General features: G+C 39.1%; 1 protein-coding gene and 1 long non-coding RNA gene across 10 annotated transcripts in view; one reads left to right on the top strand and one right to left on the bottom strand.

Annotated features, from left to right (window-relative positions):
* The window catches only part of LOC143822100 (uncharacterized), a 210,277-nt gene that overhangs the window by 90,747 nt on the left and 101,438 nt on the right, over nucleotides 1-18,092 (bottom strand). The window lies entirely within an intron of this gene.
* Nucleotides 1-18,092, top strand: part of KCNQ5 (potassium voltage-gated channel subfamily Q member 5) — a 380,258-nt gene that overhangs the window by 263,675 nt on the left and 98,491 nt on the right. For both annotated transcript variants that reach the window (XM_077306720.1, XM_077306710.1), the window contains exon 2: nucleotides 7,954-8,044. In XM_077306720.1, coding sequence (XP_077162835.1) covers nucleotides 7,954-8,044 — 91 coding nt within the window. The remainder of the gene's footprint in view (nucleotides 1-7,953; nucleotides 8,045-18,092) is intronic.

The following is an 18,092-nucleotide window of genomic DNA, read 5'->3' as shown; positions in this document are numbered from 1 at the left end:
CAGGCTTTGAGGCATGGATAGAGCCAGGGCCACCGTGTCTCTGATGCGCCAGCCGTACCTCTTTCCCGACCCTGAAGCCCGCGCCGACGAGCCCCGCATGCTCCACTGAGCATGCCTGGTCGAGGGTCCCAAAGGCTTCTCGAGGGGCGGCCACCCACACTGCCTAAAGCTTCCCGCTGCCCCATGCGATACCCCGGGGACCAGCCCTGCTGCCTGTGAGTCAAGGCCATCCCAAGTGTGACCCAGCTCAGGCCCTCTGTTGCCCCGCAGCAAGGGAACATGGTTATATCCGTGTTCTCTTTTTTGCCCCGGACAGCAACAGGGCCTCATTCAGGACAAGCCTGTGCAGCAGGGAAAGAGTCGGGCTATCCTGTTCTGGCTCATCCCCTTACAATGGTGACCCAGAAGGAACAAAAAATGCCCTAGGTATTTGTGACCCTGCATAGTGCTACAGAGATGCCAGTGGCATTTTTTTCATTTTTAAGAATGCAGTATTGTGGTGTCCAACACCACCCTGCAGCTTGGTGGAAGCTAGCCACCCTGCCTCCCATGGACCCATTATGCATGGGGTGTGATGGGGAATTCCACCCTGTCATAAGGGACCAGCAGCAGCCCGGCATGCTTGCTGCCGTGCATAATGGGTCATGTGGGGGCACAATTCCAGGGTGGATGAGGCGCACCGGGCAAAAGGCCCCCTGAAGCGGAGCCAGGAAGCAATGGGTCAACCTGCCGTGATGAAAACACCAGACTGCAGCCCCATGCAACAGCGTCAGTGAGGTAAACATCACGGAAAATAGTTTATTTATTGCTACATTAAATGTGGTGTTACTGTGAATAAAAAGGACATGCTAAAACTTTCAGAAGTTATATTCTGAGTTTGTATCAATTGCAAATGTAAAAAAAGTTCTGAAAATTCTGCTAAGAGGGCCATGCTTAGAAGTCTCTTATGTGAAGAAACCGCAACAGCTGGAGGGGGAAACAGAGTTTTTACAGCAGATTTCTTACAGCTGCTGGAGGAAAGGCAGCTTTCTTCCTTTCTTTGAACATTTGGAAAATAACCATAAGGCCTGTTCATTTTCTCATCTTCTTACTTGCTAGAATGATCTGCTGTAATGTTAACTGTGGTATGTTGTCTGATTTAAGGATGCTTTTAATTTTGTGAGCCACCTCAAGCCTGGAAAGGCATGAAATAAGTACTGTAATAAATGAATCTGTAAAATAAAGTACAGGTAAATGACAATAGTCTTACTGTCCTGAGCTTTCTTAGATTCAATAAAAGGCTTTATTCTTTATTATATTTGCATGAGAATAAATCCTGTTTAATTTAGATATCCTTCATGTACGCACAAATATATAGGACCACTCACTCACAATCCGATGCTCAGCACAATCCCATGCTTCACTCAGCACAATCCCATGCTTCTGGGGAGTATGTGTGAATCTTAAAAAAGAATCAGCCACGTAAGATTGGGCCAATTCCAAAGATCTTTCAGATGGAATTAGCATCCTGACAGGAAGATGCTATTTGATTGAAACAGGCATGTTTGATTGACTCTACCCATATAGTTGATTCACATATATTCTCAAAGAGCATTGGATTACATGATGAGGGTATGGCTTCTATAAATTAAGATATATGTATACAGGAATTGTTGTTAGGTGCGAAGTCGTGTCCAACCCATCATGACCCCATGGACAATGATCCTCCAGGCCTTCCTGCCCTCTACCATTCCCCGGAGTCTATTTAATTTAGACCATATATATATATATATATATATATATGTGTGTGTGTGTGTGTGTGTGTGTGTGTGTGTGTGTGTGTAACCATAGGGTTGTGGTTCTAGTGATATAATACAGTTAAGACAAATGTAAGGAAAGAGAAGATATATTTGACTTCATATTTCCTAACAACTTTGAAAGCAATTCTCATACCTATGGCACATGTGGCTGAAAGAGTACCATCTGCTAGCACTTTGTAATTTAACGCAGTATGCTCTGTGTCATCTGAATCCTTTCAAGATTAGAGCTCAGTGATAAAGAAACAATGGCTGAAGTGAAGAGAATTCGTATTAATATTGACTTCTTTGTTTCTAATCTATTTTTCTTGATATCAAGTTCTCTTTATTTTTCTTTGACCATTTTCACATTAGGGATTTAAAAAAATCTTTGACTCTCTGATTAGAAATTAGGCAGGTTTGAGGGAAAGCCAATTTATGACATCACATGAAAATTTCCTTTGTTTTCATAATAGTTCATGAAATCAAAATGAAATACAGTGACCATGAGAAGGCTGCCTGTGACCAGAACTGTACAAAGATACACCTCTGTCTCAAAACAGTTATTATAAAATTGGAAAAGGTGCAGAAATGATCAAGCAAGCACTTCTTTCCAAGGAAAGGCTGGTAGGTAGGTAGATTTTATTGCACATGATCAAAGGCCATTACAAGATTAATCTAATCTAATTACAAAAAATGACAAAAACAATCAGCAAGATAGAGAGAAGTCTGTTTGATGGTTGGGAACCTAACAAATGTATGCAATTATTTAAAATACTCCACACTCTACAAACAAATTCTATTGCTATAAAGTATGAATATTAGACAAGTCTTCTGTGTGAATTTTCTTGGTGGTCAAAGCATATAAAGCTAACATAAGGATAACATATGGGTCTGTATATGCAAGAAGGATTTTTTTTCTCCATAAGTGTGTGTGAAGATAGATTTGCTAAAATGAAGGCATCTGTGGCTTCCAAATATAGACGATAACAGAACAAATAATAAGAAAGATCCCAACATCTGAAACACCACAAATACTAGTATGCTGCATGACCTGTTTGTAAAAGTCTCACCATGTTAACATGGCTGATTGCATGATTTGAAAATAAACAGCTGTAAAGGCTAATCTTAGGCTGTAAAGTGTGATGATAGTGGTCTTTGTTATGATCCACTTCAAATCATTTATACCAGAGAGAAAATTTGTAGCCCAGAATTGGATGCCTATCAGCTGGGAGTCAATATGAAGACACCGCCCACTACCCCACCCCAGGATGGTCTGCTGACAGGAAATAGTATTTAAGAGTGCTATTATATTTGGTGATGTAGGTGTTATTGTTCTGAAGAAGGGTGAAGTATTGCCTTGAGAAATGAGAGGCTGGAGATTTCATCTGTTGGTATTGCAAGTTAATTAAAACAATGTGCACAGTTAAGTGGACCTTAACTGAGGGAGAACCAAGTTCAGCCTGTTGCCTCACCTGACAAGCAGGCTGCAGCCATGGTAGCACTTGAGGGCCCTGCTGCTGCCATAGCTCCTAGAGGACCCTGCCACAGCAACCTCCTCTCAAAAAGTCGGAATAGAAGAAGAAGAAGGGTGAGATTGTCAGAGGGAGAAAGAGAAAGAAGGGGAGTTGTCAGTGGGAGGAGGAAAGAAGGGCAAGAAGTCTGAAGCGAGAGAAAAGGAAAAAGAGGGATCATCTGAAGGAAAAAGAAAGATGGAGGGGATTGGCTGAGGGAAAGGGGAGATAGAGACGGAAGGGGGATTGTCTGGGGCAGAAGTGGAGGGAGAAACCAGAAGAGGGATTGTATGGGTGTGAGAAACAGAGGGGAGAAGGGAGAGAGATAGTGGGGCAGATTGAGAAGGGACAGGGGAGACAGGGAGACATTATCTGAAATGGTTTGAGGTAAGGGGAGGATTGATATAGAAGAGGTGAAGGGAGGATGGGGTGAGACAAGATTAATAGATAAGGAGGACAGAATTGGGGGAAGGGATTTTCCAGAGAATCTGGGAAAGGAAACAATGGTGGGTAATTCTGACTCAAAGCCTCCATCCCAATACAGTGGACTGTACTTTAAAGCCTAGTGAGCAATGGACCTAAATGAGCTGAACTCTATGTTAACTTGGATTTTTCTCTGCCAGTAGCAAATGCACTGGCACAGTTGTCAAATATACCTTGGTTGTATTAAGAGTGTAACACTGTGGTTCTGTGCTTTCCCCCAAATTAACAAAGGACAATATACCTATCCCTTTTCTGTGAATATATGTATAGATTTCACACAACTAAGACTGGAAAAAGGGATAGTTAGGGGAACTAATTATCGAATGTGGGTAGTTTGGATCCTATGTTTTTATGGCATATCTCATGTGTTTTTCATATGTTTCCAGTATGTCAGATTTTAAGTGCCTCCAAATAATATAGAGTCTCAAAAGTTCTTATTTTGGAAAGTCAGTACCAGCATTTATGTTTGCAAAATTATGTTTGTTCAAAAACTACCTATAAAGAGATTTGTCCATTTGCAGTATCGGCTGGCCCAATATTTATTGGTGTTTTATTTTATTTTTCTATGTTGTGGATTGGATCATGAAATCTACAACTAGTAGAATATTTTTCCAGGATATGAAAAGACTTTTTTTTTTGGTTACATGTGACAGTGTGGTATTTTAAGCCTTTTATTCACAAAGATTAATTTAAATCTTTTATTCCTGAAAGACTATGCTCCTATAGTGGGGCAATTTCCCTCCTGTTCCCAACATTACCAGTTGTTCAGTTTTCCTTCTTTCTCTTTACTGGTACCAGGCTTTATACAATAGATTATAACTTAATTTAAAAACCCCACTAATATTGGTTTTCCCTCTCATATGAGTTATACTATTTTATATTTGGGGTTCCATTCCTAATAATTATGGCTGAGATCTAAAGAATAACTTTTGTGTATTCAAGAGTTCAGGCAGGCATACCACAAGGAATTTTAAAAATATATTTCTTTGAACAGTAGACCCTTGTGCATATTAAAAATTGCTTTTGAAATATACACAGTTTCAAAAAAGGTGAGGAAAAGGCTGTCATTTAAGCATTAGAACTCCAGATTTCTTTTAGTTACATAGAACTAGTCCTGCAGCACTTTGAAACCAGGCCAAAATTGATAAAACAGAAAAAATAAAATACACAAAAGTATAGTGGTTACAAAATAAAAGCATCAGCATTGAATTAAAACAGTAACAAAAATATTGTGATTTAAAAAACAGTCAAATGTTCTGTAATGTTTATTTTCCCCCACTATAAAGGTCAGTTAATAAGGAAAATAAATTGTAAAAGACAACTACTACAATCTTGAAAACTCTTCACTGGAACTATTCTTCAGCTGTTTAAAGAGACCATTCTTATTAAACTTCCTTATGTGGACGTCCCTTGCTTTCATCAGGTCTTGACCCCAAAGGTCATGCTGCTAAATTCATAGAAAAGGCTAAAGAGCAAGTCATTTCATATGAATGTTTACAGTATAAATTTACAATCCTCCTTCAATGGAGGAATGCTTCTGCTCTACACAGTTTTTTGTCAGGCATTTTAAACAAATTGTAGTAACCTTTGTCATATCTCATTTTACTTACATAAACAAGCCGCATAGAAGCTATAAATGATGGAAAATTTAATCCACATGGCTCGCATTATCAAAACTGTATTATTTTCCACCATGTCAGCTGAGTATTGTCTTTCAACAGACTCCTTTTAAAGGGACATGCCACAGTGCAGAACATTTTTAAACCAAAACTTTGTAGATTTCATGTGATAAGCAAGTGAGCCTGTGAACAGCCAGTAGTGAACCAGCATTTCCACTAATCAATGAAACTCACTAAACTAGTAATTATCACATTGCTTGGGAACCATATGGAAACTAATCAGAAGAATACTGAGAACACTCCAGAATTTAATTATCCCCTTCCCAGCTACTATTTGTCCTTTTGTCAGCAGACATACAGGTATCACAGGTATGATCACAAATCTTTCACATCACATCCAATTTGAATGCATGTTTTACTGAATGTGTATATTAAAGCAGTTGAAATGAAGTAGCTTAAAGTGAAGACGTGGTGGGTGAAGACCATCTGAGTCATTTTTAAGGCAGAGAATCGGTTGGATCTAGACAGTACTCAACCTCAGTATGTGTTCAGATCCTTTCCATTGGAAAGTCTGTTTTAATGTGTTTTAGTTTGTATTTCAAGGTTTTTTAACTGGAAAACTTCAATGTAATAATTGAGTGATGATGAGTCTATCAGATTTTTATCTTCTCCCTTCAAGAAGCTGGGACATCATATATAATTAGCCCATAAATTTCATCCATGTAACATAAGGTCACCAGATTTTAACTTGGTAAAGCGGGACACCATTGAGCAGGGGGGTTCTTGATTAAAAATTTGGTCTATATGGAGCAACAAAAAGTTTCATAGAATGCATAGAACGCAAAAATAGTATTGTAATATATATTTTTAAATTTCAACATACCGTATTTGCCGGTGTATAAGACGACTGGGCGTATAAGACGACCCCCCAACATTTCCACTCAAAATATAAAGTTTGTTACATTACATTACAGTACTATGGGCCACTGTGGGCAGCTATGTCTATCCCAACTAAAGTGCACCTGGCGTATAGGACGACCCCCCCCCACTTGGAGGCATGTTTTTCAGGGGGGGAAAGTAGTCTTATACGCCAGCAAATACCATAAGTACAATTTGCCAGGTACCCCCTAATGTCCCGCCAAAAGTGGGACAATCTTAATGTAACAACTTTAAGACACTGTGATTGATCCATAGTCACCCAGTGAGCTCCATAGCTAAGGGTGATCTAGATCTACCTGATCATAGCCTACCACTTTAACCACTACACCATAGTGGCTTCTCTTGAAGGACTTGGTACCTCCACATCTTGAAGCAAAACCAAGTCTGGCTTTTTTTTATTTTAGAACTTCTATTCAAACTTAACTGAAACTCTAGATATTACACTTCACAAAGCACTGGCATATTGTGTGGTTGCCCACGGTATAAGTGGCATGTTGTAGACAGCTCGGCATGCAAGATTTTGGCACAACATTCAATGAATCTGTCGTAACCTCTCCTATCAATCAGTCCTCCTCTGTATTTAGCATTGGCACAACAATAAATTCCTATGTCTTGCACTTTTATAATGCCTGCTAGAGAGCTGTGTCAAGAGCCTTTTATTCTTGTATCAGTTTATTTTGCAACAGTAATTACTTGCTGAATATAAATAGTTAATTAAAAAAGCATTTAAAACAAGCATTTAAAATAATTTATAAGCCTTTCAAAGCAGCTCCAAGAGAAAAAATTCTGAAAATTGCAAGAGCAAAGAACTGCATTTGGATAAGGTCAAAATTACTGTGTCTAGAAAATGAGTTTTAAAAATAATTTGTTACCTCTCATCTAAAATCTATCACAGAAAAGTCCAAAGAGTTCTTATTTCCTTATCTCAGACAAGTAGTTTTCATTGAAAGAATAGTTAGATAAAAACAATTAAATTATGTGATTTCCTAATGCAATTAGTGAACATATCATGTACTTCATGTTGAAAAGAAATGACCTTCCACTGTATTGATTTGCATGGATCTAAATTGTACCCCTTGATTTTAAAAAAAATGATATAACCAACTTTATTTATATACCAAATATTTAAGTGAATGGGATCTTTTATTATATACATAGGGTGGCATTAACCGCATGCTACTTTGGGAATACAAAGAATCCAAATAACATCATCATCATCATCATTATTATTATTATTACACTTTTACACCACCGTTCTTTGTGGCTCAGGGCAGTTCACAGGGGACATGAAAACCAACAAGACATATACAATGTGAATTTAGTAACTGTATCAATATAAACAACAATAACAATAGCATCATTAACACTGACAATTTAATATTTAGTTTCTCCCTTGCTGTTAACATTTTGTCCATAACCCTGCAGTTTGGTCAGATCTGGGGGGGGGGGTTCTGGGGGCCCAGTAGATGTTGTCAGATCAATGGCCTCAGCCAAATGCCTGGCAGAAGAGCTTCATTTTGCAGGCCTTGCAGAACTGTGTTAGGCCCATAGTGCTTGTAGTTCATATTTGAAGTTCTACTTTTTAATGTCTTCTCACTATTTTTAATATCTTTTGTTTTTCAGTTTTCTCCTTGTATTTGGTTGCTTGATTTTGTCAGTATTTTCTACTATTCCTGAGCATACGTGGCTTGCCACTAATTGCCTCTTCATTCTGGTAAGTGGATTTTATCAACCAATAAAATATTTCTGAAATTTTTAGTAAGTTTTATAAATTCCCAAACAGGGGAAATTATGTTTCTACCATTTGACTGTGTATATATTATTGTGGGTTTGGAGTCTAATGACTGAGGCTCAATCTATTAATATGTGACACAAGCAATGTGTCTTAACAACTGGACATCTACCTTATTGGGACTTGATTTCTAAGTACTTATTCAGCACTTAAAAGAGGTGAATTTCCTGAGTAGTTGTGGTGGCGGAAGCAAATGTTTGTCTGTGAGTGCAGTTGGGAAGTTGAAAGCGAGAGAAGATTGGATCTAGGCTAAATGTTCTAGTGGCAGAATGGAATTTGCCTGCTTTCCTCCCCCCCCCACACACACACACAGAAGCACTCATGCAGAAGAAATGCATGGATGCTGTTTGTTGTAATCCAGTGCGAGATGGTGAATTTGCAGTCAAAAGAGGCAAAAGATGTGAAATAGCACTATCTTGAAGAATCATCACATCCCTCTGTCCTGTGCACTCCAAAAAAACAGAGAGGTACTTCCTATCCTACAGGGGTTTCCAGAAAATTCAGCTCTTCTTCAGTGCTCCATAGACAAGCATGCACTATATGCTATTGCCCAGTTGGTGTGTGGAGGATCTTTTAGGTTTGCTGCTTTATAGACTATCATGACCTCTATGTCTCTATAAGCCTCCACTGAATCTATATAGCAGTTGTGTTGATTTAGAAATAGAGAAGCTCTTTCTTGTAGACTTCTTTTTTAATTACAGAAAAGAAAGGAGAAACAAGATTTTTGGATGGATAATAATGGAACTAGAGACCAGATTTCAGAGCAGTAGCTTTGTTAGCCTGTTGCAATAAAAACAACAGAGTGTTAACAGATTTACTGTGTCATTAGTATTCATGGAGGAGGACTATCTTAGCAGCAGAAGAAGCCTGGATTTTTTGGGGAGGGGAGTGAATAAGGCATTGCAATCAACAAAATGATCAGCAAGTAGAATGTGGAACAATGTGGGAGAGGATGATGATGTGTGAAGGATGATTCAAGTGGGTAGCTGTGTTGGTCTGAAGTAGCACAACAAAAGTTGAGTCCAATAGCATGTACTCGGAGGTTCACGCCTTGGATAAATTTTTGTTGACCTTATTGGACAATTTTTGTTATGTGAAGGATGAGTAATTTTTATGTTTTATGACATCTTCTGCTATGACAGTGTATTTAAGAGATTTTGCTATTCTGTATCTCCTCTTATTTTATATCTTGCACTGAGCTCTGTATTTCAACAGTAAGTTCACAGTTTTAAAAAGCTGTTAGAATAATGTGTACTGATAGCTAAATGGCAGCTGATAATTTCTTATACACACACACATATGCACAAACAACACCTTTGTTACTTAATCACAGGTACAAAGTGACCATTCAAATCACTAATATTTGCTAAATACTATGATGAAGCTCTGATCCAGAGGCACAACTGCCTCCTAAGATACTGAACTTCTCTTTAGACTTTATGGCATAAGCTGAAAAATTCAGCCTTTGACAAGACTATAGAGCAACCCTTTCCACTCTTTTGACAACGGAGAAATCCCTGCAATATCTTTTAGGCTTTGAGGAACCCCAGAAGTGGTGACCTGCCCCTTCAGAGAAGTGGGCAGGGAAATGAGATGCAGGAGCCAGCCAATCAATCGATCGATCATCTACTGTTTCCATTGTGGAAAAAGAGACTAGGCTTGGAGATCAACAGGGGAAGTGGGCTCCAGTGATGTCTAGAGATGTTAGCAGCCACATGAACTTCTGGGAAAGGGCACATAACCCCTGGGGCACTCTCATGTAACCCCACGAGTTGGGGATCTCTGCCATAGAGGAAAGCATTTGCATAACTGGGGAGCAATTTCTGGAACATTTTGCTATATGCCAATGTTACACTAATTTACCAACATCATTAAAGGGTTGTTCTTAAATTATCTAGATCAGGGGTAGTCAACCTGTTATCCTCCAGTTGTTCATGGACTACAATTCCCATGAGCCCACGCCAGCATTTGCTGCATGGGCTCATAGGAATTGTAGTCCATAAACAACTGGAGGACCACAGGTAGAGTACCCCTGATCTAGAGGATCAGCTGCAGTTGTTCTCAAACTTTTCAGCCTAAAAACCAATTTTATCCCCACCTGCCAATGTGAGATTTTCTTTAATTATTTAATTGAACGATAATCGTTCTCTCATTTTATATGAAAGGGCCTTTTGTTAACAGCTTGCTTTTATTGCTGAAATGGCATTTAAAATATTTCAATAACAATAAAGTCTATATTGACCTGTTGATTGCTGAGGAAGTTATGTTTAGCATGGCTAGACTTTCAGATTTAGTATTGTTATTTTCATATAATTGCTTTTATGTTTTTAAAATCTGTTACTAGCACCATGAGCCTTTTTAGAAGAGCCAGTGATACATATTTTAACTATGGTTCAGTTTCATTCTCCTCGTCTGGGCTTTCTGCTGGGTTTAAGAGTATAACTCTGTTTAAGATTGTATTGGAAGTCTCTGGACTTGGGTATAATACCAAAAAAATTAAAAGACAAAACAGCTGTGCTGCTGATACACCTCCCTTTAAGTGGATTCATGACTCTCTAGTTGGAAATTTTTGATAGGCTAAATGGGATGATAAAATTATGCTGCTGGAAATCTCTGGTTCAGATCCTGCCTCTGTGACAAAATTACTAGATACAATTGATCAAGTTAGTTGTATATGCTATGTACACAATAACCAATCATCATAGGAGCAAGTCATTGCATGAAGCACAATGGACAAGTTAATTGTTACTTATTTTCACTATAATCCAGTTTTCTGGCTTTGATGCAGAGACAGCTGTGCAGAAGCACCACCACCCCCACCCCTACATTATGGAACACTGTCCTTCCTTGAAGTGTAGTTGGCACCTTCTCTGTCAACTGATATTATCTAAAGACTGTTTTTGTTCTGGGAGGCTTTGAAAACTACCTGTCTGATGTGTTTCCTGGGATTTTGGTGCTGTTGTTTTGATTCATTAGCACTTTATTTTGCTATTTTTAACATTTAATTTTGGACATTTTATGAGATATTGCTGTTATGGTTAGCTTCATTTGGTGATCCTTTCTGAACACAAACAAATTTGTTAAATAAGATGCTGTGTTTCTCACAAAAAGTAGGAGAGTTGTCAGGGCTGTATATTTACATTTCGATTGCAAAATGAGGGGGCTTTATCACCCTACACAGTCCTAATTTCAGTTGGGAACAATGTTAGACATGCTCACTTCTAAAGTAGATATCGAGAGAGGGACCATGAGTCAGTGAAAGAGCATCTGCTTGGCATATAGAAGAACTGTTTCAGTCCCTGGCATCTCCAGTTAAGGCAGCTTCATGTGTTCATGTGCGTATTCGTTATCTAAAGTGCCACTTGGTATGCATCCTTAATGTGCATATGTAACCTTGCTTCTGTATGTTCTCTTGTTGGATTGGGGCATCAACATTTTAATCTCACTAGCTGAGGTCTGATTGTTATGATGTTCAGATTTGTTTTTAACTGATATTGTCGAGAACAATAATACATACTCAGATTTGTGTCACCAGTTTCAGAAAATGTTGATGTTAGTTGGTGTTAGTATGCCATTAGGAAACTACAACAGTATCATAATCTGTTATGATATACTGATATAATGCTTAACAATTTTGAGAAATTTTAATATTTCAAAACATTTTTTCAGATAATTTGAAAGCAGTGATCTTATATAGAGAATGAAATGTATCTGTCTTCTAATACCATTAGCCTTTAATCGTTAATGTGCACAGATATAATAGAACAATGCCTTCCTTGCTGATAGAACACAGGCAGGCTACAAAATAAAGTCCAATAATCCCCCCTCTAAAGAAGTCTAAGCCTCCAATTATCACAGCAAAAATGTTGCTGGTAGGTTTCAAGTAATCCATAGATCACAATGCTTTTTCACTTTCCATCCCATACTTCTAGGGTCTTTGATACTTTACAATATAAAATTGTTGAGATAACTTGATTTTGTAGTTGTACATAGTATCATGACACTCTTTATTTACACAAGAGAGCAAGAGGTCATATTAAAGTGGGAAAGAAAAGAAGGATTGGAAAGTACAGTGGGAAATGGGGAACCTGGGGCTCCTTGCACAGACTACGAGGCAGTGGAGAACAACTGAAGGGAAAAAAAGAAACGTAAAAAATAAAATGTTTGGAAAAAATATATGTAATATTGAAATATATTTTAATATTTTATTTTAATCATTCTAACCTTAGCCGCTCAACCAACAGGATTTGAGGCAGTTTATAAGAAAAAAAGAATAACAATCGATTCATAAAATTCCCAATCCAAATATAAATTATGTAAATTAAAAACATCTATTAAATCTTGAGTTAATGACAAAAGCAGCTGCTAAACCTGCAGTGTTACATGTGCTGGAGAACAGTTGATAGATAGACATTTTATTACGGTTTGCACCAGACAAAATGTATAGTGGATTTTTAAAACTAGAGTAGAAATAGCTTTGAGCCTGAAACAAGATCCTCATATTTCATTTTTCATGGTGGACCCTACCAGCTCCACGAACCCTACATACTATTGAACAAAATTTAGCAACAGGTTTGGTGATTTGGGGGGATTCATCAGACAGTAATTTATTGATAATGTCTGTGTTATGTGTTACAGTTTGTCCTGACTTTTGCTTTACAAAGGGATGGATGAACTCAGCTCAGGCCTCAGCATAGAAAGGACAGTACAGAAAAACGTGCTCAAGATCTTCTACCTGGCCAGAATGACAGGGGCATGTTCTCTCAGGGAAGGGGATCCTTTTATACCTCCCTTCCAGTAATGTTGAGGGTAGTGCCATGCACCTAGCCAGGGCAAAGGCTCTTCTGTGAGTGTTACTTTCCAAAGTAAAAAGATATGAGGCAGAAAAAAGAATATATCTGTTACTGAGCGGTGACCTTAAGATGGGGGAACTAGAAAGGTCTGCTTGCCGCTCAGTATCTTGAATTCTTTGTTTTATCACTTTTTTTAGCTGAGTCCATACCTGCCAAAAGTAAAGCACATGAGGAAAAGCCAAGACATTCAATCTTATGTCTAACCGCCACTAACCAGCTAGATTGAAAACTATCCTCTAAAATTAAGGGTAGTAGACCACTGGGGTTGAAAATCAGCTTTGGCCAGAGATGGAGAGAGGAAATTACAACCCTCGCCTCAACTTTCAGCATTCCAGTCTCCAACCGAACCATGGAGTTTGACACACACCTGGGAACTTGTAAAACTGCTTTCAGAAATTTGGTTTGTACCCATTCGAGTGGGGTAAAGCAGGTGGCTGGAGGGCCTAGGAATGTGCCGTAAAGCAGTGGGGCTACAGTCTTGGCCTGATAGACTAAGGGCAGCCGGGACACAGTGACCACCCTTATTCCGTAGGAACTTAAGAATGTTGTGTGCAGACATGGTTCCTATGTCAGCAAGATGGTTACTATGGGGAAATTTTGAGCCATTTACCTGCAGAATCATTCCTAGGTATTTAAAACGTTTTACCTGTTCTATACTGTGGTTGCTTATATGCCACTTTCTAGTTTTTTTGGAAATTGCCAAAAGCCATTATTTTGGTTTTCTGATAATTAATTATCAGTTTCTCTTCTTCACAGTATACAGCAAGCTTAACTAAGGCTCTCCTTAGCCCAAGTGGGGTTCTGGATAGTAGTACGGCATTGTCTGCATAGAGTAACAAGGGGATGAGCCGTTGTGCTAGTTTTGGTGGATGAAGGTCTGACCCTCTAAAAAAGTTAACCATATTATTTATGTAAAATATGAATAGCAGTGGGGCCAGTATACAACCCTGTATCACTCCCCTAGTTGAATTAATGGGTTCTGTTAAATGTCTTTTCCTACTGCACCTGACCCTGAGGATGGTACGATCATGCAAGGCTCTGATAAGTAAATAAAGCCTTCTGTCCACTGTTGATGGTTCAAGCTTTGCCCAGAGTCGTGGGTGAGAGATGGAGTCAAAGGCCGCATTGAGATCCACAAATGCAGCATACAGGGATAGTGGGCCATTTGTGCTATACTTTTCAATTATATTTTGCAAGGTTAGACAATGATCAAGTGTGGATCTGCCTTCCCTAAACCCTGCCTGTTCCTCCGCAATAATATTCTCTTGGTCAAGCCACGTCCTGAGCTTATCCTCAAGGTGCCTAGCATAGAGTTTGCTAACAACACTTAGTAAATTGATGGGTCTATAGCATACAGGGTAATCTCTTTTACCTTTTTTGAAAAGGGGGACCACTACCACTGTGCTCCACTCTTCTGGAAATACACCAGTCTTGTCTAGGAGCATGGAGACTAAAAATTGGACCCACCAGTTCTTATTCTCCTTTATAAATTCAGGGAGAATAGCATCTATTCCACGAGCCTTGCCTCTTTTAGCTGACCAATGAGTGACTCAATTTCTGCGTGAGAGACTGGAGGCCAGCTTGGCACTTTGTCAAGCTCTATAATGTAGGGCGGCATAGTGGTCCATGTGTTGTCTTGGTACATATTTCTGAAAAAAGCTACCCATTTTTCTGGGGGAATAAATGTGTCCAGTTTGGATAAGCTTAGGAAATTCTGGCAAGATGTTAACCGCCAGAAACTGGATGAATCCTTATCTTTCATGGAGAACAGTTGTAAACAATATGATAACATTAACATTTTAAAATCATAGAAACAAAACGTTTTAAAACTGCAGATTATTTCATCGAATTATCAAGGCACACAGAATTCTAAAAACAAACCAGCAAACCTCCCAAATGGCAGAAAAGCATCAACAAGAAAACTAGGTAAATAAAAACAAAACTCATTGTCAAGCAAACAGCTGAGGGAGATACATTCAGATGGGTAGCTGTGTTGTTTGAAGCAGCAGAACAAAGTTTGAGTGCAGTGGCACCTTTAAGAACAAAGTTTCATTCAAGGTACAAGCTTTCATGAACAAGCACACTTCTTCAGATATACCATATTTGCTGAAGTGGAATGGAAGTAGAAAAGAGCCTCCAAATATCAAAACTGATGAGCAGTTACATGTGGGAGCAAGCAGTTCCTCAGATGTGTTAATCCAAAGTAATGTAAGTGTTTTGAGTAATAAACCAACACCATGTCTCAGGCTTAGAAGTCAATGAGCCACCATTACCATTGTTTTAAGATCCATGAGATGTTTTCTAGAAGAACATGGGATCAGTAATGTAGCTGCTCTATTTGGAACCAGCTGAAGCATTCAAAGTGTCATAGGCACAGAAAATGTATTACAGTAATCTTTTTTATTTGATCGAAGCATGGTGAGAGTGTCCAAATGCTGCCTTCTCAAGAAAAGACTGCAGTTGCTGCCTTTCCTGAAGCTGATGAAATGTGCTACATACTAAATAGGAGATCTGCACATACAGACAGCGCCCCCAAGCTCTGAGTCATATTATTGACCAAGAGTACCTTTATCAGAACTCAGTTTCAGTATATTGGTTTGTATCTAGACAAATACTGCCTCCAAAAAATAAATCAGAACTTGCAGTGCTTGACATGAATAAACTGAAATGGAGAAATTTAACCAAGTGTCATCCATATATTGATGATGCAACACTCCAGTCCCCTGCGTGATCTTGCTCAGCTACTTCATTTAAAAAGTAAGAGGAATAAGGCGGAGCAACATGACTCTCCCAAGCACAAGTGTCACAGATCTCAGCAGTTATCTTCCAGCATCACCTTTTAGTACAGGTTGACCAGATAATATGGAATCACTGGAACACAATTAACATGCCAATCAATACAAACAGATACCATGCTAGATTACAAATAGTTCTACCATACTACCTTAGACTGAAAGGGGGGAAAAAACAAAAAATCTTCTTAGAACCTGTTTGCAGCCTATTACCAACCAAGTATTGGTACCTATATAAATTAATTATTTTTCCTAATCAGTAGTATTGGAAAAACTTGATGAAAATAAGATGAAAAAACAGAGCATTTCATGCTCCTTACTCTAATACTGTATCAACAATACCTTAAAAACTAACAGAATTTCATGAGTCACTCATGAAAGCTCATACCCTGCGACAAATTTTGTTAGTGTTACTGGACTCTTTCTCTTTACTACTGCTACACTAACACAGCCTCTGCCAATAGCCTCTCTTGTACCCATTCTGCATAGGGGTGGCCACGCCAGGCTGCCACCAGTTTGCCCCGCTACTTCCTGTGTCACCATGGGGGACTGTTTTTGGCAGTGCACACTGTATGCCATGGATTTCTACTGTCACACAAGGCAGCCGGGCAGAATGTTCCGCCATCCACTATGGAGAAACCTAGGGCATTTTTGTGTCCCTTCCGGGATACCATAGTTGGCCCAGGGTGGGGGAGGAGCCAGGCCTCAAAGGCCGCACAGTCCTGGCCCTGTATATAGGCCCCATTTGCAGAAAAGGCAATGCGGAAATATCTGCGTTTCCTTGCCACAGGGCAATGGAGGGCCAAAATAAGTACAGTTCCAAGCCGGTACCAACGTCATATGGAAACGGATTAGCCAGCCCCAGGCCTTATTCCCTGTGCAGAAAAGATCTTGTAGCAATTTTAGATGTACCAATATGTACTGAACAATGTTCTCACTGGTATGATGTTTTGTCATTATATGTTTTTTAAAATCTTCAGTAAAAAGTTCAGAATACCAATGAGGTTTACCTGTTTCTGGATGATTAATATGCTGTATTATATACTTCACAAAAAGAGCCTCTTGTGGCGCAGAGTGGTAAGGCAGCCGTCTGAAAACTTTGCTCATGAGGCTGAGAGTTCAATCCCAGCAGCCGGCTCAAGGTTGACTCAGCCTTCCATCCTTCCGAGGTCGGTAAAATGAGTACCCAGCTTGCTGGGGGGTAAACGGTCATGACTGGGGAAGGCACTGGCAAACCACCCCGTATTGAGTCTGCCAAGAAAACGCTGGAGGGCGTCACCCCAAGGGTCAGACATGACTCGGTGCTTGCACAGGGGATACCTTTACCTTTACCTTTATACTTCACAAGAACAATAGCTTGAATAAATATTACTCACTTTTCAAATAAAAGAAGCAAGAATTCAGAGATGACAATTTTAAAACATAGGAAGTAAATGTTGAATCCTTTCCTACTGGATTTGTAACAGTAGAAAAGTTGAATCATAAATTTAAAAAGGGATTTTGTAAATGGAGTATAAATCACTGCCAATGAATTCCTCCCAGTACAGTACTTCATAAATAATTGCAATTTGATCCTGTGTTTATATTCAAAAGTATGTCCATTGTGGACTTCAGTGGGAAAACCTCCACATGAGTTAGCTTTGGATTTTGTAGAGGAAGAGTATAATTTACAAACCCCCCACACTGCAATGCATCCATTCCCAACAGCAGTACAGAAGTTCACTTTCACAATTTTTGTGGTGCCTGCATTTAGCAGCCACTGAAAGATTCAGTAGAAATGCTGGGTATAAATTGCCTCGTTCAAAGGATGGTTTTTGGGGCCTATTAGTTTCAGTGTATCTCTTCATGTACAGTATGTCACATATTTCTAATTGTATTCTGTGGTTGGTTGCAACTAAGAAGCCAAGTCTTCATGATAGACCATTTAGCTCTCCTACAAAATCAGTAAATTATTATTAATTACCAATTACAATCTGCCAACATCCAGTTCATCTTCATGCCTTCTCTGCAGTCCTACAAGGGTACTATGCAGCCACAGACCTGCCACAGAGAGGAACTGACACACAATGAATAAATTTATCTCACTTTTGAGAATGCTTCCCCTCCCATCTGAGAAGAGCTTGACTTTTCCCGCCTAAAAGTCACGTAACTGAGAGGGGCAAGCACTCTCTCCCTCAATTCTCTTCTTGCTGTTCTAGCAAGCTGTCCAGTGTTTTACCTCAGGTACTAAGGTAAGGGGAGCGGGAGAAAAAAAAGAAAAGGAGACCATATATAAAGATGTGCAGATTTCTCTTTTATTTATATACAAGAAAATATATCCATGGT

This window comes from Paroedura picta, chromosome 1, assembly GCF_049243985.1.
Source record: "Paroedura picta isolate Pp20150507F chromosome 1, Ppicta_v3.0, whole genome shotgun sequence".
NCBI lineage: Eukaryota > Metazoa > Chordata > Lepidosauria > Squamata > Gekkonidae > Paroedura > Paroedura picta.
The sequence above is the reverse complement of the archived record's forward strand: the minus strand, read 5'-3'. Positions and strand labels throughout refer to the sequence as shown.